A 26163-nucleotide genomic window follows, 5' to 3' on the forward strand; every position below is an offset into this window, starting at 1 on the left:
TTTTAGTATAATACTTAGTAACAAAAATAACTTGAGAAAATTAATATCACTTAAATAAGACAATGTACAAGGCTTTAAATTGTTTCTCTTTGTGGATCTGTATGAGCACAGGGGAGAAGGTGCTATCGTAAACATAGCAGAGCTTGGTTCTGCAGGTCAATGTGGGTCCATGTCTGAGGCCTCTGCCTTGCTCAGCTACACACAGAATCTTCACTGCTGGAAAATCTTCGGTGCTCTTTGCTTTTTTTTTTCTTTTCTCCCAATTCTTGTTTCACAGGCTCCCAAATGAGGAATATTTTAGTTCAAAAACCAAGAATTCAGTTTTTCCACAGGAATACCCATAAATCTTGGCAGTTGCAATTTCATGCTTTCAAAAGGTTTTGGTCACAGGGTTTTAAAAATTGGAACAGTATTTGCATGTTTGTTTTGCTGAAAAGAGGAAGAAGCAAGCTTCTCCCTAAAAGATACATTTATTTACCGCCCCACTTCTGTTTATCCACTCAGCAAACTTTACATTGTACACTGAGCACTGAAAGAGAGAAAAAAATCTTTCAGGTTTCAAAGTTTCACTTTTCCAATCTCCAAAAAGCTGAACAAGAACTGTATCAAGGAGGAAGGCATATTTGGTTATAGAATCTTTACAGAAATTGTAACTTTCAAATTTAAAATAAGGAAAACAGGATAATTATCTACCTGTATTCTTTTGCTGGTTCAAACACCATTGGTTTCTGAGAAAGAATATTCTTAGTATATAGAATGTAATGAGTTTTTAAAATGAAAATATAGCAACTTCTAAAAGTAATACCTACAAGTAATTTGACTTTAATGACCAATTCTTTTTTTTTTTTTTTTTTAATTTTGTACTGGGGATGGGGATCGAACTCAGGACATTGTGCTAGTGAGGCAGGTGCAGTGCCACTGAGCTAAATCCCTGGTCCTTTACTGACCAATCTTTATAAGACATCATCAAATGAATTAAAAATGTGATTTAAAGGGCTGTGGAAGTTGATGATGATTCCAGGTACTTAATGGAATCACATAAGGATTAAAGTAAAAATGTGCTGAGTATTTTATAAATAATTTTGCTAATTATTTTTATAAATATTTACATTTTCTTTATGTTCAAAGTCTGTTTAAGGCAGGAACTTTTAAAATTTTATTTCACTGAAAACAAATTATTTTCTCATAAAAAAGATAATAAAACCTCCTGAAAAATCTATTTGCAATTTCCAAGAAAAGTAGCAGTACAGAATAATTTTGATTGACAAAGTCCCTTTCTCCCTCCTGCAACTGCCAGCCTGAAAAAACCCAATCTTCTCCCATAAGAGAATCACACACACACACACACAAATATGGAGGTCTTTCTCCTGGGGAACTGGAGACCAACCCAGTGATCAGCCAGTACCCATGTGATGTTGACCAAAACTGCAATCTGTCACTTGCATTGATTTTTAAAAGCCAAATTGTTTATATCTGAGAATTCTGGGTTGACTTCAATTTTGTGACCACGAATTCCATAAGGCCTAGTTGGTTAATAAAGTTTAATTTTTAATACTGTTAACTTCATTTGGCCAACTCTATACCAAAAATATCAATAAATATCAGTTATTAGCTCCACTTTCACTACTTTTCGTTGGAGCATTTTGACTTTATAAATACATTTCAGTCTTAGCGCCAACCCCGACTGGGGTTTAGAATTCCATACCAGAGCACATCCCCTGGATGTGGCTCTGATATGCACAATGATATTCCCGGAGTCAAAAAGATAAAGGAAAAGAACAGGTGGATGAATGTTGTTCCTGGTGAACAGTAAGTGTGCTGAGTCTCTGGAAGTCAACTGGAGCAGTTGTCAGAAATGGCTGTGACCATGGCCGGGGTGAGGTCACCCTCACAGTGTACTGTCAAGCATCCTTTTCCTGGTTTGTAGGTAGAAGATGCGGTTCTCTTCAGAATAAGTGACTTTACTGAGGGGCAGCCTGTAGATGTTGGAGTTTGTTGTGGTCATCAAAAGGAACAGTAGTGTGGCCAAACAGAAGGGCCAGGTACAGGATGGGAGTCCAACCTGGGGAAGGAAGAAGAAACAAGCCACATATTACCTTGAGGTCCCATCTGAGAGCGAATCTGCACACAGCATCACTCTCAACTTTCACTCCAGGAGAAGAATCAGTGGGGCATTGCTCTGAATTTTGTTTATGCCCATGGAGAATAGTTTAAGGTCTCAGGATATTTAGCATTTGAAATGTTTTCATCCAGTTATAGCTCCATCATGTATATTTTCCCTCCTTCTCAAACATTTGGACTTCCCACACCAGATGTGCAAGAATAACACTTGGCACACGGAGATGACACTTAGCAAAATGCTAAACTCTTCTGACCATGCATTGCATCCACAAGGCCCTCACTGATTAGTCCAGCCCATGGTGACTTTTCTGATCATGACTTCCACTTAATTTTGCTTTAGGTCCCTCTCCTGTGCTCTCCATGCAGCATTAGTAGCAGGAAGACTAGTGATTATCATAGTCATGGGTCCTCTTGCTCAATGCCTGCTGCCCAAGTGGACATCAGGAGAGTTTTCCATACAACTGAAAGCTGATCAATCACATGATGATAAAATGAAACTGAAGCAAACTCACATGAGCCATCAAGTTTGTCAAGGTGCCTCCAAGATAAGCGGTGAACAGGGCTACAAAAAAATGGGGGGGCAATGTTTGGTTAATGTGTTTTTAATCACCAGAAAGACTGTTTAAATACAAATCCCCCGGAAGCTATCCTTGCACACACTGCCACCTAATCCACAAGCCTAATTACAATATGAGCGTAGATTCAGTAGCTCTGAGTTCAAATTCTGCCTCCAACACTTAGGTGCTCACTGAACTCTGTCCTAAACCTCTACTTCCTCACCTATACAAAGGAAGTAAGGGATTATCTCTCTCTGGGTTATATAAATATAATGTTTATGTTTAGATACAATAAATACTCAGTATAAGTAGTTTTATGGCACTATATTGTTGTATATTATACTTAAGGGAAAGGCCTTTCACAGCAAGTACATTCTTGTATTGCTTTATCAAGCATGACCAAATTTAAATGAAACTAACCAATGTTTCTGCAGTTAACCTCATTTTTATTTGACCTCACTACATCTAGGACTCTCATTTTAATGGTTAAAATTCATAGCTACAGAAAACTATATAGAAATATATAGAAATAAGAAAGCAAGAGCTCAGAAAATAGCACAAACCTAACAAAAATTTAAGATCCTAACCCCACAGTACCATTTTCCCAATAACAATTTCCTAAAGTTAGCATACAGTTCAACATAGTGAATTATTTCTTTTCTGAGTTGCTTCATTCTGGGGTGAAAGGCTGATCTTTGGAAACAGTCCTGGTTTAGATCTGCCATTGTGTTTCTTGTATATAAAAAAAAATCAATGAATTTCTCAGAATCTTGTTTTGTCACCCAGAAAAAGGCAACTCAGAAACCTGCTTTACAGGTAGGTGATGAATCTCCAATGAAAGCATGTATTTCCACTGACAACAGCAGTGACCCCCTGAGATGGAAATGCTGCTCTGAAAAGCAGGGTACTCATGATGTGGGTTGAAAGGTTTCCCTCCTCTTTGGTTTCATCAGTTTCATTTATTTTTAAGACATAATTCATCCATTCAACAGCTATTCACTGGCCCTCTGCTAAGCACCAGATGAACTTTATCCCTACTCCTGTGAGTCCCAGCTCCATTGCGACTCTGCCCCTGAGCACACAAGACCTAATTGCCAGTTCTCTCCTTTTAATGTCCACTGGACTTCGAGGGCATGCTTTCAGCAATTGTGTTTCATACTGCTAGGCTCTTTTGGAGTGATCTCCAATCTAAGCTGCTTCTTTCTCCACAGCAAGAGTGCAAAACTAGGAAATGTAGGTGTTCATTTTTAGGACTTGCTAGCAGGGCTGGGAAAGCCTTAGGGCATCAGGGAATCTCGGCACACCATGCTCAGTCTATAGGTAATTTCCTGACAGCATTTTTGGTAGACAAGGAAGAGAAAGGGCCCTGGATTTCAGCTTTTTGTGACAGTGTCTATTCCAATGGACCATCATATGCGAGTCCCACTATAATAACCTAGACATTGACAAGGGACAAAAATGTGCTTATAGCATACACAGTTAGGATAATGAAATGGGACATCCTTTGGCTATGCAATCTGGAGATAGGGAAGGTTACTTTGCCAGGTGTGGTAAGAGTTTCCTAAGTCCTTTTTCCTGATAAAGAAATGTGAAAGAACAGCTCTGTGATCGATGTCTGTTATTTATTCACCTTGCCACCCAACATTGGCCTTTTGTTTGGCAGTGTCAGGGTGATGTGGACAAGCTGAAAATTGCTGTGGTACTTTACATGTGAGACTTGCTTTACAGAAGGAACAGGAGTCTGTCTCAAAAATTCACATGCAGGGTGCAAAAGTCTGATAGGACCCAGTGAGGAATCTTACACTGTGCCAGCAGCAGCAGTGGCAGTGGCAGCAGTCAAAACTGATATGGGTCTTTTAGGGAATGAATCTGGCACCCACAGCAACTGAAATCGTCATTCTTTTTGAACCATCACAAGTATGTCTAAATACTTGTACAAAAAAGACAAGGATATTTGCACCAAAAATATTCACTGGGGCAGTGTTTCAAACGGTTCCAAACTGGAAGCTGTGTAAACTTCCTCCAGTAAGCAGGGGCTCGCCGTGTAAGGCACTGCAGGGTAGCTGTCTCTGCTGCCTCAAACAGTGGAGGCTCTGCACCCTGCGAGGTAGAGCCCTGCTTTCTCGATCGCTCAGACATCTCTGGAGAGATGCCAGCTCAGTCCTTGCTTCCGTGACCCACTCATAGATTCATCACTCAAACATCTGGTATCCCTAGGAGAGCAAGTTCCCAGGGCAAGGAAAGCGGACACCCAGGGAAAGCGAATGCCATGAAAGGAAAACACATACTGGATATAGAGCCAAAGAATAACTAACTGGTTAACTAACTAAACTGGACCTGGGAAATATTAAGAAAAAGTCAGAAATGATGAAAAATTAATATAAAGCATTGTGTTCCAATAACAGAAATCCCAGAAGGAGAGAGAAAAATTATTGGAGAGAAAAGAATTGAAAAATTGAAAACCAATAATATGTCAGAATTAAAAGAAGGCATGAGGACTCACATTGAAAGGACTTGAGTATCTAGTAGCATAGAAATGGAACAAAACCTTCATCTAGACAGACAATAGGAAAAAAATATATGCCTCTTTATCAAAGAGAAAATTCTGTGTCCAAAGCAAAAAGAAATTCATCTTTAACTAGAATTAGATTCTTTTTAGACACCTCAATAGCAATATTGGATATAGAAAGACAGTGGAATAGTCTTTGAAGACAGTTTTCAAAATATTGAGGTAAAGAGTTAAGTCTAGGGGTTTTCAGCCAGTTAAACTAAAATTTAAATGAGGGTGAATCAGGCACACAGGGTTTTTGGAAGTTTCCCCCACTCTGAAGAAGTAATCCAGCAAGAAGATACATAAATATAGAAATCTGGTATAGACTATGGTGGATTAGGATGAATGCACAAGTCAGTAAACTTTACAGCCTTCTAAATAAGTATCAAAAAACTTAGTCAAGTACAGTGGCACACACCTAGAATCCCGGTACTCTGAGGGGTTGAGGCAGGAGGATTCCAAGTTTGAGCCCAGCATGGGCAACTTAGTGTCTTAGTGAGACCTTGTCTCAAAGGGAGAAGATATATCTAGGGATATAGCTCAGTAAAAAAGGTTCTGGGTTCAATGTCTAGTACCAAAACCAGACCAAGACCAACCAACCAAACAAAAAACAACGAGAAGAAACTGCACAAACAAATCCAAAATGCACATTCTATGCAACAGCAGCATGATTTTAGTAGTTGTTAGTGGGTAAGCCTTCCCAGGAAAAGGTAAAAGCAGGCTCAGATATAGTCATTTCTGGGGAAAGATAAAGGTATTGATAAACTTAAGAAATGGAGAGGGAATACTAAACAAGTTTGATCCTTAGTAAATTATGCAAAACTACCAGAAAAAAATTTTCCATATCCTTAAATAGTACAAAATATTAGACACTATATTGGTATGCTTTATGCACACATTGTTACAATGATTCCTTGAGGCAGGCATTGTCACTCCCAATCTCTCGAGGTCTGTTTTAACCCAAAGGGCCACTATAAGGGCCTTAATATGGCAACACGGAAGCAGGCTGGGATAGTGGGGCTGGGAATAACTTCTCTGCATTAACTTGGTAAATGAGGCTTCTAGGTTTGGATCTGCCCCAAATAAATCCAGCTGGGATGCCTTTCAGCATTACCCTTAACCTTTCTGGCCTCAGTTCCCCAACTGTAAAGTGAGAAGGATGGACTGGAGGTCTACTGCTCTGACAGGTGGAGTCTGGGTACAATTCTGATTAATATACCAGGCCAGTGTATCAGCTGGAGTTTCTCAAAAGTTCTGGGAGCTTGTTAAAGCTGCAAACACAGTTCCCCCAACCCTGAATGGGAGATGGAGCAAGAGATGCAGCAGTGTCTGTTTTAAGAAGCATTCCAGGTGATTTTCTGATGCACCCTCAAGTTCGAGAACAGCTGGGTTAGGGCAATTCTCAGAAAGCCATATGTGATTTCACCTGATTCACCGAGAAACATGGCTCTGTATTTAGCTCATTTCCTTTTAGGTTTTTTTGGGTTAAACAATAAACATGAAAATGAAGGTCAGGTCAAGTGTCTGTCTCCTAAAATATACATAGTATAGAATGGTTAGGACCCAGAGCGTTCCCATCTTCACAATAATGAGTGGGGTAGATAAAGGTGACTTTAGCATTCTCAGAGGGAATGTCATTTGTCTTGCTCACATAGTTAGATAGCAAGTGGGCCCAAATTAGAATTATAGCTCTAATTTCTCACGCAGTCCTCTTTTATTGCTTGTCATTGCCTTTTATCCACAGTCCTGAGCAACCTTCCCCACCCTGGGTGTGGGATACTCACCACAGGCAAGAGCCAGGAGGTGGGCCTGCCAGGTGAGTGCTATGAACGTTCCTCCAACTGCGATGCAGGCCAGAGAACTGTTGAACCCCCAAAGTCCAGAGTAGATGTTCTTGAAAGGAGCTGCGAGACTGAGTCCTGTTGGGTGAAATAGGAGTGGTCAGAGCCTTGGACAAAAGGCAGGATGCTCTGGAATGGGTCTGGGGTGAGGTTGTGGAGTCCAGGGAATCATCCTGAGAACTCTCATTGATTCCTATAAAGCAGGGACTTCAGGGAAGGTCTGGAATACAGAAGATGCCTGAGACCATGAATGGGGCAGGGAAGGTATTCAGTATTTGGTGATCAGTCTTGTGCTTACCTGCTACTACCCCCAGCAATGATCCAATTGCAGCATGCAGGCACATGAGTGGGGAGGAGAGGAAGATGGCGGCCAGGAAGATGCCCCCTGTCCATGGGTTATCACAGCCATATATCTGACCAACCCCCACTGGCAGGGACTTCAGCAGCTGCAAAAGCAAGTACAAAAACGAGGCCACTAAAGCAACTGAACAGAAACCTTCAGGATACCCACAATTTCAGATTAGATTTAGCATACCTTATCTTTCAATATCAATATTACTAATGCTTAAAATCCTTTGTAATCACAGGAAGAAAAAATGACAGTCACTCTTCAGCTTTATTCCCAGAGATACACTAGCCCTTCCTCACGTAGCTGAGCATGGCTTCTCCCAACACCTGCACTCACTGGCTTTCCTACTCTCCCTGACTCTTGGCCTGTGTCACTGCAGGGCTCCCAGTGTGATGTCGGTGCTTCTGGCTCTGAGGATCTGCCAAGCCGTCCCCTGAGGATGGCAGAAACCACAGCTGATGCTTCTTTTGCTCCTAACTGTCCATCAGTGCTAAGGGCAACTAAGCAATGCCTCCATATGATCAGTAGAAATGTTACTGTTGTGCGATTTGGCTGTTCACACTAAGGCCAGACACCTGAAGTCATTTTATCTTATACACAGCGTAGAAGCAACTGTAGGCAAATTCACACAGGCAAAGGCTGAACAGGGTTTTAGCTCTGAATTTGACAGCATAACTGATCCCTCAGGAGGCCTAGGGGTGGGAAAGGTGGATGCTATGGCAAAAAAAGTGTGTTAATGATGGGTTCATAATGAGGAAAGGGTGACTTTCTGCCAGGCTGATCTCCCCCTGCCCCAGGTCAGCACAGCACAACAGTATCTTCCATGACGGCAGCAGAGTGGATATCCCGGTGTCCAGGGCAGTCAGTACTAGCTGCGGCAGGTACTGAACTTGCACTATGTGACTAGAGAAGCTGAGGAACTGAGTTTGTAATTGCTTTGCGTCTAAATAACTACACGGGGCTAATGGCTACTATATGAGAGCATAGTCCTAGGTAGGTTAATCCTGTCTCATAATCTTTCATGAGTAGTTTTAATAAATCTTTGATTTCCCCCCTGAACTATTTCCAATTCATTTTCTAGGCAAACATCCTAAAGCAGGATGGGAATGTTGCTCAGTGGCACTGCACCTGCCTTGCAAGCACAAGGCCCTAAATTCAATCACTGGTACTGAACAACAACAACAACACCCTAAAGCAAAGGCTAAGTGAGCTTGTCCTTTGTTTTGATCACTTGGCAAAGAGGGCAGTAAAGGGTGTTTTTTTACCTGATAGTGGAGGAATTAGTCCTTTGCACATTAAAAAAGGTAAAGCTTTTATTTGCTTCTGATTTCAAACATTCTCTTGTTCTCAAGGATCAAGAAAACCTAAGCATATTTACTACACAAATACCAGCAGGAAGAGCTAGAATTTGATATGGTTTAATTGTGTTTTTAAAAGTGTGTGCTCTCTCCATGCCAACTGAAAAGACGTGCTTAGTAAGTACCCTGTGATACAATGGTTCTCAAATTCTGTTCCATATCACAGTTTGGGGAGTTTGTTAATACAAGTTCCCAGGCTCTATCTCCAGAGATTATGATTTAGGGGTCTGAGATGGAGCCTGTTTTGGTGTTTAAACAACTCCCCAGGTGATTCTGACACTACCAAAGCTGTGAAGCCTGAGTTATTGTTCTTACTCTATGATATACACCTTAAAGAAGGCAGGACTGAGATTCTGCCGTGTGTTCTAGGAGTAAGCATCCAGATCCTTGGGCCAGGGAAGCAGTTGTGAACAAACAATTCAACCCTGGGAAAGACGCCTGTTACACCACCCGCACAAGGCCAATCTTGCAACAGCGTCTGACTTCCATGGGGCTACACTCTGGAGTTGATATAGAAGGTTTTAGAAAGAGAGGGGGCAAATTATCTTTGGTCAAATAATTATGTAGGAAAATCCCTTAGGGCTGGCATGGTGGTGCACACCTTTAATCCCAGCACTGCTAAAGCAAAAGGATCACCTGAGAGCCTGAGGCCAGCCTGGACTACACAGTGAGTTTAAGGCCAGCCTGTGAGACTCTTGTCTACCCCCCCAACAAACAAGCAAACAAACAAACAAAAAGCCCCTTAGACCCCCCCAAAGCCCTAGAGCAGAACAAATGTTCTAGATAGCAAGATGAAGGCAGAAAGGCATTGAAGAAATGAGTATCTAGAAAACTCTGAGAGTCATAGGCAATTAACCAGGAGGACGTGGATGCATTCCAGAGGCAGGGGGAATGTGAGAAGGTGATGTATCTTACCTCCAGGGCACTGAGGTCAGACCAGGTGATGTTGGGAACCTCGCTTACAGGTGTGATCAGTTGACTTGGAAAGAACAGGTTGTGGTGTCCTGTGGCCGAAAGGTACATTGACAGTGCCATGTTGAAGGGGAGCGTGAAGACAGGGAGATCCCACTTGCTGAACACTGAGCTCAGGGCGCTTGAGAAAATGGGGCTGAAATGGAACAGAAGACGAGAATCTGCTTGTGAACCAGGTTGACTGAGTCTCTACCCCAGGGAGAGCTTAGCTTCACCCGCCAGTGTGCCCCTCAAGTGTTGTGTCTGCAAGCTTTCCACTGAAAGAAAACCTACTCTTGGCTTATTTGGCTCTTTGAAAATTGTACTCTGAAGTTTCTTAGACTGCACTGTGTATCAAGGTTTAAAAAATATTTTTGATGTACTTAAAACAGGACCTACATAGTCAAGGTGCCTCGGGAACGCAACTTGATCATAGGCCCTCTTCCTCCCCACTAGCAGTGACTGTGATCTGGAATTTGGCGCATAGTATGTCACATGTCTTGAGTTTCTCTATTTTTGGAAAAGAAACCATTGTTCAAGGAAGGATTCAGGTGTTGTGGATTGAAGGAAAAAGAAGTTACAGCCAGGGGGGGCAGTCTATATGCCTTTGAACAACTGATAAACTTCAAAACTTTAGGGAAAGCACTGGGCTTTAGTTTCCTGGTCTATCGACTTAGGATTGGTTAAATCGTCCCCAGGCGCCACCTTTCTCTTGCTTCCCCACCCAAACAAGAAGCCACCATTCTAAGACTAGAACACCAGATTTCCTGCTCCTGCCCTCAAGCCTGTTCTTTAGAGAAGCTCCCAAGCTGCCTCCTGGGAAACTAGGTTCTGCTGGCAGCCCCCCACCCCCAACATGTAGGTGCAACTAGGGTGAGTGCCCTTTAGCAGACACTGTCAAGTCCTGTGCTTTCCACTTGCGTACGTATTAATATTCTAAATACAACATAGAAAATGAAAATGTTTGTTTCTGAAAAAAGGACTTAAAATGATGTCTGAGCAATCTGGGAGGCTGAGGCAGGATTGCAAGTTGAAGCCCAGCCTGAGCAACTTAGTAATTTGGTTTACTTAAAACAAACAAACAAACAAACAAACAAATAAAAGAGCTTCAGGCTCAATGTCCAGTATAAGGGAATAAAACTGATGGGGTTCCAGGCAGGTAGTTAGGGGAATTCATGTAGGGGCAGTGGTTCTCAAAGTGGAGTTCCTGGATCAGCCACATCAGCGTGACCTGAAGACTTAATAGAAATTCAAATTCTCAGGCCCCACTCTGAATGAAGTAGATATTTTGGGAAGAGCAGCACCCATCTGTGTTTAATAAGATGTTAATAAATTTGAGGACCATTGATGTAGGGAAAGGATGATAACTTGGCTGTACTTTAACAGCCCCTGAAGAAATTTTAGAACTTCATTGTGCAGGCAACAGCCCAGACCAATTCCATCAGAATCTTGCTGGGTGTGAGAGTGTGTGACTCGTGGGTCACACGAATTGGAGAGCTCAGTGTGCAGTGGAGGCTCAGAACCTCTGCATGAGGGGAAGGTGTTGTGGACATGTAACAGAATTGGATAAAAGGCCAAGATAACAGACTGGAAAGATACACACTTTTGTGTGTGTGGTGTGAGGGACTGAACGCAGGGCCTTCACATGGAGCTACTCCTCAGTCTTTTTTATTTTTTATTTTGAGATTGCATCTTGTTAAATCACAAAGTTGCCCAGGCTGGGTTCAACATTGCAGTTCTCCTTCCTCATCCTCCCATAGTTTGGGCCTAGAGGTGTGTGCCACCATGCCTGGCTGTGAATATAATTTTTAAAAATTATTCATTTATAATATAGCTATTTTGAAGTGTGCAGTTTGACAATATTAAGTACACTCATCATGGCCATCCATTCACAGAATAGTTTCTATTTTACAAAACTGAAACTTGAACTCATTCAACACCAACTTCCCATTCCCTCCTCCCTCCATAATTTTTTAAAAGACATTTTGAAAACTGGTGCAACTTACCAAGTCATGGACATAACAGATACTGGCAGTAACAGCCACCAGAAATAGTTTCCCCTGTCTGAAAAGACAGCGATGAGAATCCCCACCAGTGTGGCGTTGTAGCCATGGAGCCCTGCGGCTATGGCTGACCTGTGGGCAAGAGACATGGCGGGGGTGGGGGAGACTTGGGTTAGACTTGCACATTAATAATGCTGGTAACTTCTAGATCACATTTGCATTTGAAACAAAATGATAGTTGGGGCTGTGTTTCAGAGCCTGCTAAGCACCAGGCAAATGCTAATAAAAATAAGAAATAAAATATATGTAGTTAAAACTATTAAAGGGCACACAGAATAACCTCCTCCAAGGTGTTGCAGCAAAGGACATGTCTCCAGCACCTGCTTTCCGTCTTTCATTTGGAAAGTTCTCATTTAAGAACTCTTATTTGAGTCATTAAGAGGCTTTGAGATGAACAGAGCTTTTTGCACGTGAAACTATTTCCTAAGTCTGATTCCTCGGTGAGAGGCAGACAATTCCTGAAATGAAATGTAGCCTCCCTTGCTTAGTGTCTTTGTAAACGTTAATCTTCCAGCTTAACATATATTTTATGTTCCTGTGCTTCCATGTTTTTGTGTCTAAAGCCACATCTCCAAGTCATTGCCAAAAATATAGTAATTATTTTTCTTCACTTCTCACATAAACCTTTGCATGGTTAGTTCCTGACGCTTTTGAAACCACTTTCTGCCTGGAATTTGACCCCACTTCTAAAGATTGTCCTGTGGATACCTCACTCTCACTCTTGGGCCATAATGGTCCTCATTTCATAATGAGAATTAAATACCCCGAAAAATGGAAATATTTCTGTAGAATAAGTCCAATGGCTGATCAACCCCCCGCACCGCAAGTTGGCACTGTCTAGCACCACAGGTTCTGTTTCCCTGAAGTCCTGAACTCAGAGGCAGTGTTTGCAGGAGTTGTGGAGAGTAAAGATAATGAATGAGTGGGTGAGGCTGAGTGCAAAACCGGAGGGCAGGGGCTGCCAGGGGGTGGCAAAGGAACTTCTTGGCTTGTTTCTTACTGGGCCGGGAGGCACCAGTGCAGCAGACAAGTTGATGTCAGGTCCATTCGTAGGACTGAGAACATTAGAGGTGGGACTCATTGTTCAAAAGTCCTTTGTCTCCCTTAAATTATCCTCCGGGAAATGCAGGAGGTGGTGCAATTTGTGTTGGTATAATCCAGAAACCGGAACTACACCTGATGACAGAGAAGAGCTCTGCAAGGACTTGTCACCCCAAACAACTGGGTTGGAGCTTTAATACTTGCCCTTGGCTACGTGAAACTGGATGGCGACATCTACAAATTGTGGAATGCCACAGTTAAAGCAAAGCGATAGGAAGACATGTAGTCACTTAAAAAAAAAAAAGACAAAAGATAATTCTGTTTAACAGTACTGGGGATTGAACCTAGAGGCTTTGCACTGAGCTACATCTCCATCCCTTTCATATATTTCTGGTTTTGAAACAGGGTCTTGTTAAGGTGCAAAGTTGCTCAGGTTAGGTCTGAACTTGTGATCCTCCCGCCTCAACATCTCAGAATACTGGGATTATAGAGGTGTGCCACCACACCCAGTGAGAATTGCCATCCAAAAGAGTTTTTAAATAAGTCTATGTCTGTAACACATGATGAATATATTTATGGTGGGGTGTTATTGCATGCTGACTATTTTTACTTTCCCTTCTCCTCTCCTTCCTCTCATCTCTCCCATCCCTAGATCCCTTTCCCATCTCTACAAAATCTATTTCCCTGTTTTCTTTCTTTCATTTTGCCCTTTAAATTATTTGTACTTTGGTTTGTCATTTTAATGTAGTCTTTGAGGACCAAGGAAAGTGAAAGAGATTTGAAAGCAAATATGTATAAATTCGACTTGTCTTCTGAATATCTGCCAGCGAAATGGGGTTGGCGTGTTTCACTGGAACGAAACAATGGAGTATTAAGTATGGCACAATCCTAGGACAATCCTAGAATTTGTGGTTATTCTTTTCTTTAGGAGCTGAGCTGACCTTTGGTGTTCTCTGAAGAATGACTTTGATAAACTAATGATGGAAATAAGATGTGAAGCAGGCTATTAAGCCAATAAGACTTCTCAAGAATTCATATGCATTTTTGCCCAAACAAACCAAATGCTAATGAAAAGTAATTTTCACAGTCATTAGGGAAGATCTCTTTAGAATCTCTCGGTGATTACTTGTAGCTTTAGTTCTGGTTCTCACTGCCATGAGAACCTGGCATCATTTAGCCAGGCCATTTATTCAGATAACAAGAATAAGAGACTACAAATGACTCCCTGGCCTCTGACTCAAGGCAAATAGGAAGAGCTCTGTGGAATAAAGGTTGTTTCTGCTGGGCAGGGTGTGGCTCTGCCACCACTGGCTGCAGTGGCTGGTTGGCTAGTGTCTCAGAAATGGGGCTGAGGGACATGCCCACCTGTCCTGGCCCAGCAAGAGGGCTGTCATAGTGGAGACCACTGTTCCCACACAGCCATTGAGAGCCCACCACGGGTTCTGGATCAGCAGTCCTATCACAATCAGGATCCCACTGATGGGGTTGCTGATGAATACCACTTGGGATATACCCCGAAGAACCCAGTCAACGAACTGGAGTGTCACAGGTTTGTCTGCAAGAGACGAAATGAACACAGATGAGAAGGCAGCAGGACAACTGAATCTCCTGCCCCGTCTCCACGCCCACCTTGAGCAAAATCATCTCAATCTCCTGGAGGTGAATCATTTTTTACCCTCTTGGAAGCTTCTTTCCTCTGAACCCTTTGCCCCTTTCATGACATAGAGATTCCTGAAATCACTTGATTTCTTTATGCTCAAGCGACGCTTCCCCTACTAGAATCTATTCTTCAGAAAGCATCTAATGCATTAACCATGCTTACACTGTTAAACCAAAGTCATGAATTACTAATAATAAAATTTAATACTGAAATTACAAGATGGAGCCAGCTACTTTCCTTGAATAGGAGTAGAACCCTGTCCCTTACTGTTGTTCCCATGAAGAAAAGTGGAGGAGTTTCCAAGTTAGAAGATTAAAAAGTAGAAAAAAGGAGGGTAATATATTGGCAGTATATGTAAAGTGGAAATACTGGCTAACCATTTTCTCCACAGCTACTTCTCCCCCTCCCTAAATGATGGATGCATAAATACCTTTAAGCCATTTGGCAAATTCTCTCATATCACCAGTAACATAGCCGATTGCCTTGGGGATACACCTTCTCTCTTGATGTGATGAAGTCGGGCTTTCATCGTGGTCTAGTTTAATCATTGTAGGGATATCCTCCATGACTTCTTCTTCCTCTGGCTCCTTGAGTGAAGGATAGCGCTCATAAATACCTTAATGCAGAACACTCCAGTTTGGCCAGCTTAGGACTTGGTCACAGTACCCACAAAAAATGACTAAAGGCATTCATCCGGACCATGCTATCTCTAAGAAAGCACCATTCCCCCCATAAAATATCACAATGGAGATTATTGTCCAAACCCAAATCCCATGCTACTTTTGTCACCAGCGTCTTCAAGGCTATATGATGAGAAGACTCTGGCTGTAATATTGTAAGGTTCAGCTTCTAGTTCAACATACCTTTTATTGAATCTCTACTTTCTGTACTTAAGGAGCTCAATGTAGTTAAGAAAAAAGAAAAACAGCTAACATCAATATAACAAGTCAAATAATAGTATAGAAAGGGCTAAAATCAAGTCATTGTGCTTCATGCTATCAACTAAAGGGGCAAAAAAATCAGATTATAATGTGGCCATTCCCTAGTACAGACTGGTCCATTACTTTCTAAGACAAGTAGCTGTTTTAAATTAAAGCCTTATTTTTCAAAAGATGAGTTTTATTTAAGACTTTGAAAAGGAAAAATGTTTTAAAATAGTTTGTGTGTGTTAATGGTCCAAAAACCCCTCACCCCTGCTATTCAAGTCCAAACTTGCTTGGTTTTGTCCTTAATTCATGCAAGTGACTTTTTACTTTTGGAATCTATTATTTAAATGTGTAAAAATAGGCAAGAATGATTATTCACAAAGGTGTTAAAATTGAGAAAGGTTAAAATGGACAATACTTCCAAAACCCAAGGATTTGTAATCTAAAGATTTTATGATATAAAAATGTGCAGGGCATAATTATAGCAGCATACCTCAGGAAAATAAGAGTGGTATAATCAGTGCTCAGTAGGGGGCTATATTTCTTACAAGTACACCAACATCATGAGAATGTGGTCCCCTATTAAAAAAATGAAGTTTTCATGGTGCTGATGGATAAAAAAGAACACCAATGACAGAATCCCAGAGGTAGGCAGTGGGACAAAGACAATGGTCATACCTACCACCCTGAGTGTGTGAGAAAAGCCCAGAACACAGCCAGATCAATGGGAAACAGAGAAACCTCAAAAACCATCAGCCTCTAGAAGGTATAAATATGGAATGGTGAAGCCACAGCTACATCAGATATGACCAAAGAGATGTGCAAAGTCCATGCAGATAAACCAGCTTGATTTCCCCCCATGGCAAGGCTTTGAACAAAAAATCACCCCCTGGTTATTTTTGGCCCTCCCATTCCATTTACCAAATCCAACAAATAGCTATTAACAGATAATGAAGTCACGTCTTTTTCTTTTTTCTTTTCTTTTTTTCACATCCTGAGTCTAGGTTAGGTTTCTATTAATTCCAGCACAGAAATAAACTGTACTGATTTATTAGTGAGTAACAATTATACTTCAATTGTGTTATTCACTGTCCAGTTAACCATCTTGCTTTTAAACAATGGTAAACCATTAATCATTGCACAAAGTGAGAGCCCTTTATACAATACATTCCAGATTAAGTCATTCTTGGCAAAACAATCTGTCAGAGTTCTAATGAATCTAAGAATTCCTTATATTGAAAACTGAGGAAGGCCAGGAATCTAAACTCTCAGCAGAATTGAGGAGACTCCACAGTTAAAGATGTAAAACTGAGTAATTAAGTGTTTATGAAAAATTGCCTTTTATTTCATAAGCTAAGTGATATCTTTCCTTCTTTTCAGATATCTCCCTCTTTAAATCCTATAACTCAAAATTGTGCCTAGTAAACCCCTCTCTCAGATACAGTGATCATTTTCAAAGCCACAGGTATGAGAGGCACTGGGCTTCAACCCAGGCAATGACAAGAAGCTCCAAATTACAATTGCCTTGAGTTTTTAGAACTAAATATATCAAGTTCAAAAAGTGGCAGTTATAAAGGAGAACACCAAAGTGGCATTTTCCGTCTGCTGGGGAAGCAAATTCCAGAGTAAACAAACTCATGTTCTCAAAATATCCAGTATATATTTATTTTAGAAAGTTTTAAATATCTTATCTCTTTAGAGATTTTGGAGATAGAGATTTCAAACCTGATAATATAACTGGCCAGGCACGATTGAGAACCTGAATGGCCTGAGTGCCCTGATGAACCACTCAAAGTTAAGGGAAGACTAACTTCTTTGTCCAAATCCCCAGCCCACACTAGAAAAGGCTTATTGAGATTTGTGTCTCCAGTACCTGCATGTTAGATACACTACAAGGCTATGATATCATAGAAAGAGGGGGCTTCTCCTGACTTGATCAGGCATTCCAGAGGCCTTAAGAATCATTTATTAATTTATTCTGAACTATGAATCCTTCTTGAGTCCCTGGGACCCCTGATACTTACCTGTTTCAGGCTTGAGAACTGGCTAGGAGAAACCAATAGTTCACTCTAGAATTATATCAAGCTAGAATACATACGTTTCTTTAGGAAACCAAGAATCTATACATCCTATGTGGGAAGGCAATTCAGGGCTCTGGAGATAGACTTTCTAATTAATGCTAAATCCTTACCAAAAAAGCAATTCAATGGAGAGGAGAGAAGAGTAAAGTAAAAGGAATTTAAAAGAAAGAGGACAAACAAAATCCTAGCCTATGTTTTCCTGGTGTTTCTAAAGCTTTCAAAACTCACTGGCTCAGTGGTCCAGGGCTAAACTAGGGGGATTGTCCTGTGACTTTTAGGCCTGAGACTCCCTGTGCCTTTGGCTTAGCCACGGCCCCATGCTCAGCACAGCCTGCTGATTCCCCACTCCCTGGTCTGCTCAGAAAAGACACACTACACCTGGGGCAGGTTCCCAGGTTCCCCGAGACAGAAGCTGCAGGAAGCAAGCATACCTGTTCTTGCTGCCCATCGATCAGGGCCAAGCTTAGCTGGACGAAGCCTTCATGCTCTGCTTCACCAGCATTATTTCCAAAAGGATCTGTCCAAAGAGGACCATGATGGGTGTAACCAGCGCCACCAACCAAAGACCGTCCATTCATCCTTCTTTTTTCTCCATACATGACAAAGGGCAAAAATATGTGAATCAGCAGGAGGAGTCCTGACTCTGGTGAGCGTGGGAAAGCCCAGATGGGGAGAGGCCATGCCCGGGGGTTCCTGTGAGGGAAGACTGCCTGGCATGAGCCTTCTCACATACAAGGTGGATGGCTTGCAGTGGGAGAGGAGAGACAACGGGCTGGCTGCAGGAGTGGAAAGTTCATTTTATTTTGCTTTTAAAGAAAAAATAAGTAGAAAACTCTGTTGCACAGAACTCAAGGTGCAGGCTTGGTTCTGCTGCTTCTGTTTCTCACTGCCGGAGGTTGGCCCTTCTGAAACCTGTACCAGGGCAACAGGGTGGGCTTCAGGCTCTGAAATGCACCCTGCAAGTTGTTAAGGCTCCGTACTGGGCACCTGCACTGAGGCAGCAAGTGGAACAGCCTTGCTCTGTCTTGTTCTTTATCAAATGTGAGAAAATGAAGGTGCAGTGTGGGTTCTATTTCTGTAATAAGATACTAGCTGCACTTTTTATGCCCAGCAAAAGCCCATTCTAAAAGGCTGGTCAATAGTAGCTTTTCTTGTGCTGGAATAATAATTTTAAAATATTGAATATTACTTTGTTAATAACAAACAACTCTTAGTTGACAAGTGTGACAGGTTGAAATAATTTCTGTCTTTTAAAATTGCATCCAAGGATAGGTTCCAGAGGTTCCAGAAAAATTCTATGTGTGACATTTCTTTATTTCTCCCCCTTTTACTTATTTTCTTTTTATTTTCCTCTATTGGGTTGATTTGAAACTTGAAAACTTTTCTAGTAACTCAAAAAAATCCATGATTATGGGCCGGGGATTTAGCTCAGTGGTTCAGTGGCCTGCCTTGCAAGCGCAAGGACCTGAGTTCAATTCCTGGTACCAAAAAAAAAAAAAAATCCATGATTGTGAGAAATATTTATGTTGTGTTCTGGGAAAAAAAGTGTGTGTGTGTGTGTGTGTCCATGGCAAACTATCTGGCTAGTTTTGTACCAAACCAATGTGTTTGAGAGCTGCATAATGAATATTTAAGAATATTAAGAAAACCAAGGTCAGACTCTCATCTTATACTAGGTTAAGAAAGAAAAAGAAAGAATGATGAATGAAAGAAAATAGAAAGGAAAGGATCAGCAGGGACTGTCACATTCTCTCAGTGTGGATTCCTGTTCCTGCCACCCTCACTCAGCAGCAAGTACCTTCTCCTACCACCAAAATCCCATGCCACTCCGAGAACCACATCCTTGAGCTCAACATCAGTACTTTCTTAGATCTAAGAATCAGAAATGATTTGAGAGCGAGGAGGGATTTTTTTTTAGAGAACTCACCATCCAAGCTTTCATTTCCTAGAAAACTGAGGTTCAGAGTGGGGGCTGCTCAGTGAGTGGCAGGCGGATTGAGCCTCGTGGTATGGGCAAACCTGGCTGGCTCATGGTCTTCTGGGTTGGGGCCTGGTACGTTAATGCTACCCAGGACTCTAATCAGTCACAAGCTGAAGGAGCAGCGCCTAGAAATGTAACAGACCCAGCAGCTTATATTTATGGTCACCTTGAAATAACCATGGGGCTGAACAACAACAAAGAAAGGGCTCTGCCAGCCCTGATGTCACCGTAGACCCTGGCAGGAAGTAGTTGTTCTCTCATAGGCAAACATCACCTGTACCTCAATGAAAATCTCACCCCTCGCACTGCCCACATGGCTACAACAAAGCTCGCTTGTGCTGAGGTTAACAACCTAAGAATTCTGGAAGCTGCACCTGATAGGCTTTCCTGCAGGAGCTCGAAAGAGCTTCTCACAGCCCAGACTACTAACGGAGCGAGGCAATAGTAAGATTCCAATTCAGCTGATATTCCTATTTTATTACATGAAATGAAGCTCATTCTATTATCAGCATATATTAGAAATTTGTACAATTGGAGAGACCCAAGAGTCTTTAAATTTTTCATGCCTCAAGTATCACTTCAAAAATAATACAGTTTTAGTTCTGGATATAGAGGAAAACATTTAAACATTCATGCTCCATCATAATTATAAGACTTTCAGTATTGACATTTATTTGGTACTTACTATAATTTTTATTTTAGGTAGTTTCTGATTGTAACTGGCAGGAAGGCCTCTGTTCTCGTTACAGCTGTAATCAGAAACGAAGGAGAAGCTGTCAGGTATCCCTGTCTCGGATGAAAACATTTGCCATCCCAGAAGACACCCCTCCTCGAAGCCTTAAGTTTTACTTGCTAGAAAATGCCACAGCAGGAAGCTTCAGAATTCACTGCTTTAATTGTGACTGAATGGTTCTCCCTATGTGCACACAAACTCATTCCCTTTAGTGCAGCAGCAACACAGGCAGAAGAGCCCATAAACTCATCAGTGGAAAGGGCTATTCCCAATACCCCACTTCTTTCCTTTGGGTCACATAAATGCTTGTCTGCAACTTAATTGTTTCATGAGCACACCCTGAAAGTTCCACTAGTGTTAATGAAGTCAGAGGCATTTAGCACTCAGAATGAAAACCTTATGGTGGGCCCTCTTCCATGCCACCTGCTCAGACATCACCAATAAAATCATTACTTTTAGGCTTCCAAGAAGAAGCTTCCAGTGAATCACTTTTTAGTCTTTCAGAACTCCAACTTCGCTGCTTCTACTCAGTTCCTACAACCGGAGTCACGTTTCTCCATTAAGTGAAGAAAAGGGGGCACAAAGAGCAAAAACTAGAGAGGACTAAGAAGACACACTTCAACAACGAACAGTTGGAAATGTACGGAAAGGAGGAGGATACTTACCCTCCTGTGGCTTCCGGGTGGCAGAAGGCGCTGGTGATAACGACCTGCCCGGCTCTGTTGAAAGGGAGAGTGCTGCAGAGATGGTGCCCGAGGGAGGCACCTATCCCTTTTATATTGGAGCCTCACTCTGCGTATCTGTGTGCTGGCTTTCTCCTCCCACTTCAGCCTCCTGGGCCAAAGCAATGCTGGGGAACTGGTCCTTGGCTTGGGACCTGATGTTTCTTTCTTTTTCTTGATTTGGTGCCAACAACTTTGCCATCATTTCCCCTGGCTTTCTGAGTTTTTTTTTTTCTTCCCAGAGGCAGTTCTACCCAAATTCATTTTTTTTCCTCCTTCCTACCGTTTCTTCTCGCCCCTAAGCCCCACCCTGAAATATTTTTGGAAAGATTTATAACAGAAAGGACCTACATAGCGTCGCTTAAACTAAACTCCACAGGACAGGTTGCCGAGAGTGGGCTCAGTTATGAGGTGGCTGCTCTTGAATGTGACCCAATTTCTGCACAGGTGTGGGGACAGCAAGGCTTGGAGGGGCGCGCTAGGAGGTGGGAGGAGGAGGGGTGTGCAGATTGTTTGCTGCAAACCCAATGGTCTTTTATTAGCCTGGAGAAAACCAAAAGGCAAATGTTCCCCTGGAATATTCCTTTTTCCAGGTGAGAACCCTAGATGAACTCTGCTGCTTGTTAGAAGTTAGGAGGCAAGAATTCCGTAACAGGGAGATGGAAATTAAATTTAGAAGTTCCTTTCTTTCCCATTCTTTTTAACTTTCAGTTCTTCGTTTGTTTTTTTCCCCCCTATTATGGTAGAGACCTAACATACTCAGGTGCAGTGCCGTGAGCACAGAATTTTAAGATAATCCTCAAGAGAGCTGTGCAGATGTGGCCGGCCTGCCGCCTTCTGCAGGTGGAGATACTGTCCTTATCGGTCCTCAGCGAGGCCGCGCGCTCGCGGGCTCCACCCCCTGGACACTGGCCAGAACACAGGGCTTCTGGTCCTCTTGGGATTTCCTCCCTGCAGGTGCCCTGTGTCTGGGCCCCGAGGGGGATTCTATGGATCAGGTTTGGGATGATAGTCTTGAGGTTCAAGCAAATCTCCCTTCAACATTTTTTCCCCTGATAAAATGAGAAAATAAACTTAAGAGTTACCCTGAAGGAGAAAAAAATGAGTGACCAGAGGCCAGTGTGCTGGTCTTCTGGGAATGAAAGGAATCCCAAGTTTCCCAGAGCTCGTTATGCAAATCAACCCAGCCCCTCAGTAATAACAGTGATAATGGTAGTGATAGTAATGATAAGAATTATAATAAGAACTATAATGATAAGGATTATAATAAATAAACGATAAGAATTATCACAGATGGTCGAGCAGTTATCCGGCTGCTGAGCACTTTACATTAGTCATTTAACCATCACACAGATCCCAGGAGGTGAGAGCCATTATTTCTGTTTGTCAGATAAAGAAACTGAGGCTTGGAGAGTTTGTCCAAAGCTTGACTTCACACTTTATAACATTAATCACTCTAGGGCCAGTCCAGTGTTCCAAACTTCTGCCTATGTTTGCTTCATTCATCCATTAACTCAATCAACTCAATCTTCAGGACATTTATGGACTTCCACATGGTACCCACACAGCCTTCTGCCTCTGGGCCTGGCTGGGTTGAGGGTGTGTAGCTACTCTCAGGTTTTCCGGACAGCACCACCTCCTCTGTACTTTCCCTCTCTTCCTGTCCTCCACCCGGGGCTCTGTAAAGCTACACCTTAAATGCAGGTCACCAAAACTGCTTTGTCATCTGGTACATATAAGGTAATACAAAACACAGGGGTTACTAAGTCCGGTAAACCCTAGCTTGAATACTGACTTTGCTCCTTACCAACTGTGTGACCTTAGGTACTTTACTCACCCTGTCTGAACTCTAGATTCATCACCATAAAGTGGGTGCTTCTTTTTTTGCTTCTTTTATGAGGTTGTGGGGAGAGATGATGCATATAAAGCACTATGCCTGAGGCGTGGAGTGCCACGATTCTGTGTTTGCCCCTTTCAATCAGCACGGCATCGCCCTTGAAGGCTCCTGAATGGTTCTCTTTTCTCAGCTTGAACCTGGGGAAAAGTTCTTCCTGATCTTGATCTCAGAAGGGGTAAAGATGTGCACATGGAGACAACCAGAGCACACAGGTGTTCTGGGTGGTTTTAAATGGCACTGACCACACAGTTCAAGGCTCTTTTCTCGGTTCGTCCTCCAGTGTGTCCCAGTGTCCTCTACAGAGTATCCTTTGCTGGGTGCTTATGCCCTGACGTTGCTCTCTGCTATGCCTGTCCTGTGTCTTTCCTGCACCCGCTGGTTTCTCTCTGTTCCTCTTCTCAGCAAACTCACCTTCCATCTCTCCACCTGGCTGCAGTCACCGATGAATGGATGGAGAGCTTCTCTCCTCTGCTTCCTTCTTCATGGATTTTCTACCCCTAGAAAGCTCTTTTGCTAAGCTCTCTCTGTCTGTATTTATTTGGATTTCCAAGAGGCTCCTGGGAACTTAGAGCAACTTTTGTCTGTATTCTCACTGGACGTGTAAGCACACCCCCAAGCCCTGCAACAGTTTTGGTGTTTTCTTTTACTTTTAAAAACACATTTTAAGGGCTGGGGATTTAGCTTAGTGGTTCAACCTCTGGCCACACAAGCACAAGGTCCCAAGTTCAGTCCCTGGTACCAAAAAGCAAAAACATATTTTATATTGCGCTGTCCTACCTGGGTTGGAAGGTAAGAACGATAAAGTCAGGATCCAATGGTTCTCTTTATTCATGATAGAACTCTTCCTTTCCAGAAGGATTTTGAGTGGTTTATTAAATATATGTGAGAGGAGATAAGGACTAGATGAGAAATGAAGAAGGATAACAAAGCTGTGGATAATGATACAGTTTTAATATTTTTCTATGATATTTTGCATTTGTAAGTATTTCTAATATGTATTTGGCTCAAAGTGGGAGTGGTGGCATTGCCTGTAATCCTACCTACTTGGGAAGCAGAGGCAGGAAGATTGTAAACTGTCAACTGCCTCAAAATACAAAACAAAACAAAAAAGGGCCGGGAGTGTGTGTAGCCTAGTGTGAAGGCCTTTGGTTCAATCCCTAGTAATACACACACACACACACACACACACACACACACACACACACACACGGCAGGGGGGATGTAGCTCAGCACTTCCTGGATTCAATTCTCAGTTCACACAGAGAAACACACAGAAACACACACAGAGACACACACACACACACACACACACACTCCCTCTAAATATGTGTTGGACTCAGAAATTATTGCCATATGATTTCATTTTATTGCTACTCAATATAGGTAGTTTAACTTAACAAATAATTTACCCCTCTACCGTACATAATTGGGCAGGGCCCATACTCGGAAATTCTACAAGAGAATGCCCAGAAGGCTCCTCTGCATCCCAACCATGGCTTTCCTAAATGGCAGAGAGACTGCTGGAGAACAAAACATTCTCATTCTTCTTTATCCCCCTGTGCCCCACAAAGAGAAGCAAAGTGCCCAGATCGGGAACAGAATGTTCCTCCACAATGTGTTCTGAGCCCAAGGATGTTTGGCTTGGTAAACAGGCAGACAAAGAGGCACCGGAGGAGAGCCAAGTCCCCCACTGACCCAGAGCGCCACTTAGGGGGTACCCTTAGCAGCAGGCATTTGCTCCATGTGGAGCCAAGGGGCAAGCAGGTGCAAATGCCTCACTCAGACCTCTGCTGCCTACCTTGTCCAGTGGAGCATGGGGATGGCTGATGGCAGGAGTCCCTCAGGTACCTACAGTTTTGCACAGTCCTTTAAATACACAGTCCTGTAGTTATTCAGCTTCTTTTAAGGAGCGAGAAGGAGTCTGTAGGTTGGAGCACCCAAAGAGAGGTCATTCCTCCTGGGCAAAGCACAAGGGGGGTAGTCTCTATCCTAATCTATAACTTTCATCACATATGCATATCGTTTTTCTAGCTTTTAAATTTAAACCAGCCCAGTGGAAGGTTCGTAGAGTAAGTCTCTGGTGTCCTTGGCCAAGTACTGCAGGTTGTAATTGTACAAATGCACCAGGTCCAAAGGCACCATTGACACCTGACACGGTCATGTATGTATTCCAAGATTCCCGCAGATGGCACCAAAATATGCTGGGGAAAGGGTGCTGGGCTGTATTGGCTAGTAATGTCCTGCTGGGCTTTCGTTTTTTTGAGGACTAAAAAAAAAAAAAGTTCTCAATTTGAAACAGTGGGAAAAGGGGTGGTGGGAAGTGAAGCCTTTCAATCTCACTTGACTTCATCGAGGAAGGGAGGATGGTGTTGGAGGAGTGAGAAGGAGACTGGTAAGGCTGCATGTCCTGGGCCCTCTCCTGTGGGCGACTCACAACTCACTGCACTGTGGAGGAGCTGGTGAGGTTGGCTCTGAGCTTAGGCAGCTGTGGTTTGTTTTGAACTTGGTCTGAAAAGAGAAGATTGGATGGTCTGGCACCACCATTGGGAATGGGGATCCCTGAGGACTTGGGGTCCAGGCCACCTAGCCAGGGCCTGACTGGGATGGAGAGGCTGAGGCTGAGGTTTCTCTCTGAAGTTAGGCTGGTGGCACTGGCTCAGGCTCCTCACTTTGTCCCAACTGGGGCTTAATCTCTGATGACTCCTTGGGGTTATCAGGAGAGCCCCCTATTTCCATTCCCCTTGCCTCTTCCTTCCTTCACTGTTATGTGTCAAGGCGGGGGTCAGAGCCAGCTGCAAAAGGACCTTCATGGCAAGTGATTTTGCTACCTGTCTCATCAGCGACGCAGAACTGGACCAACCGCATTACATCCTCAGCTTCTGGGGTGCTGAACCTACAGACTGCTCAATCTTAGAATTTCCAAACCATGAAGCAAATATTCAGCTTTAGGTATTTTGTTGTAGTCTTGGAAAACTATTATCCCCGTGTAGACTTTGTGTTTTTTTAAAAAATTTAAGATAACTTTCAGATACTTGTGGATAGTATTCTTTGATACTACACCAAATCTTAACAAATGGTAGATTGTTTTTTAACAGCTTTATTGAAGTATGATTTATAGACCATAAGATATACTTAATCTAAGTTAAAATGCATAATACAATGACATTTTAATAAATTTACAGTTTTGCAACCATTGCCATAGTTCAGTTTTAGGACTTTTCCATTGTCCAAAAAAGATCCCTTGTGACACATGTCGTGTACACCTGTGACCCGAGCTCCCTGTGTGGACCTTGAATATCCAATGTGATTTGGAATTTGGCTCCTGACTCTG

General features: G+C 42.5%; 1 protein-coding gene across 4 annotated transcripts; it reads right to left on the minus strand.

The window, feature by feature from the left end:
- Positions 1-1136: 1136 nt before the first annotated feature.
- Positions 1137-21044, minus strand: Slc14a1 (solute carrier family 14 member 1 (Kidd blood group)). Of its 4 annotated transcripts, none has more exons than XM_010616576.3 (11): positions 20879-21044; positions 20166-20229; positions 17931-18088; positions 14923-15079; positions 14198-14387; positions 11735-11863; positions 9693-9885; positions 7369-7516; positions 7014-7148; positions 2634-2683; positions 1137-2062 (listed from the first exon to the last, which is right to left on the minus strand). In XM_010616576.3, the coding sequence occupies exons 3-11, from the start codon at positions 18075-18077 to the stop codon at positions 1889-1891; spliced, it is 1323 nt and encodes a 440-aa protein (XP_010614878.1). In that variant the 5' UTR covers positions 18078-18088; positions 20166-20229; positions 20879-21044; the 3' UTR covers positions 1137-1888. The 4 variants fall into 4 exon arrangements, with proteins under 4 accessions (XP_010614878.1, XP_010614880.1, XP_010614879.1 ...); XM_010616578.3 differs by having other exon boundaries at positions 17931-18016; positions 20879-21041; XM_010616577.3 differs by lacking the exon at positions 17931-18088 and having other exon boundaries at positions 20879-21040.
- Between the last annotated feature and the right edge of the window lie 5119 nt (positions 21045-26163).

Source organism: Fukomys damarensis, unplaced genomic scaffold (genome assembly GCF_012274545.1).
Source record: "Fukomys damarensis isolate Sample0158 unplaced genomic scaffold, DMR_v1.0_HiC HiC_scaffold_30, whole genome shotgun sequence".
Classification (NCBI taxonomy): domain Eukaryota; kingdom Metazoa; phylum Chordata; class Mammalia; order Rodentia; family Bathyergidae; genus Fukomys; species Fukomys damarensis.

Excerpts from the sequence above, each read along its gene's own strand:
- Slc14a1 (XM_010616576.3), bottom strand. The coding sequence starts at position 18,077 with ATGAATGGACGGTCTTTGGTTGGTGGCGCTGGTTACACCCATCATGGT. Across the intron at positions 11,864-14,197 it reads CTCTTGCTGGGCCAGGACAG|GTCAGCCATAGCCGCAGGGC; the intron begins GTGGGCATGTCC and ends TCTTGCCCACAG. Across the intron at positions 7,149-7,368 it reads ATTGCTGGGGGTAGTAGCAG|GACTCAGTCTCGCAGCTCCT; the intron begins GTAAGCACAAGA and ends TTCACCCAACAG.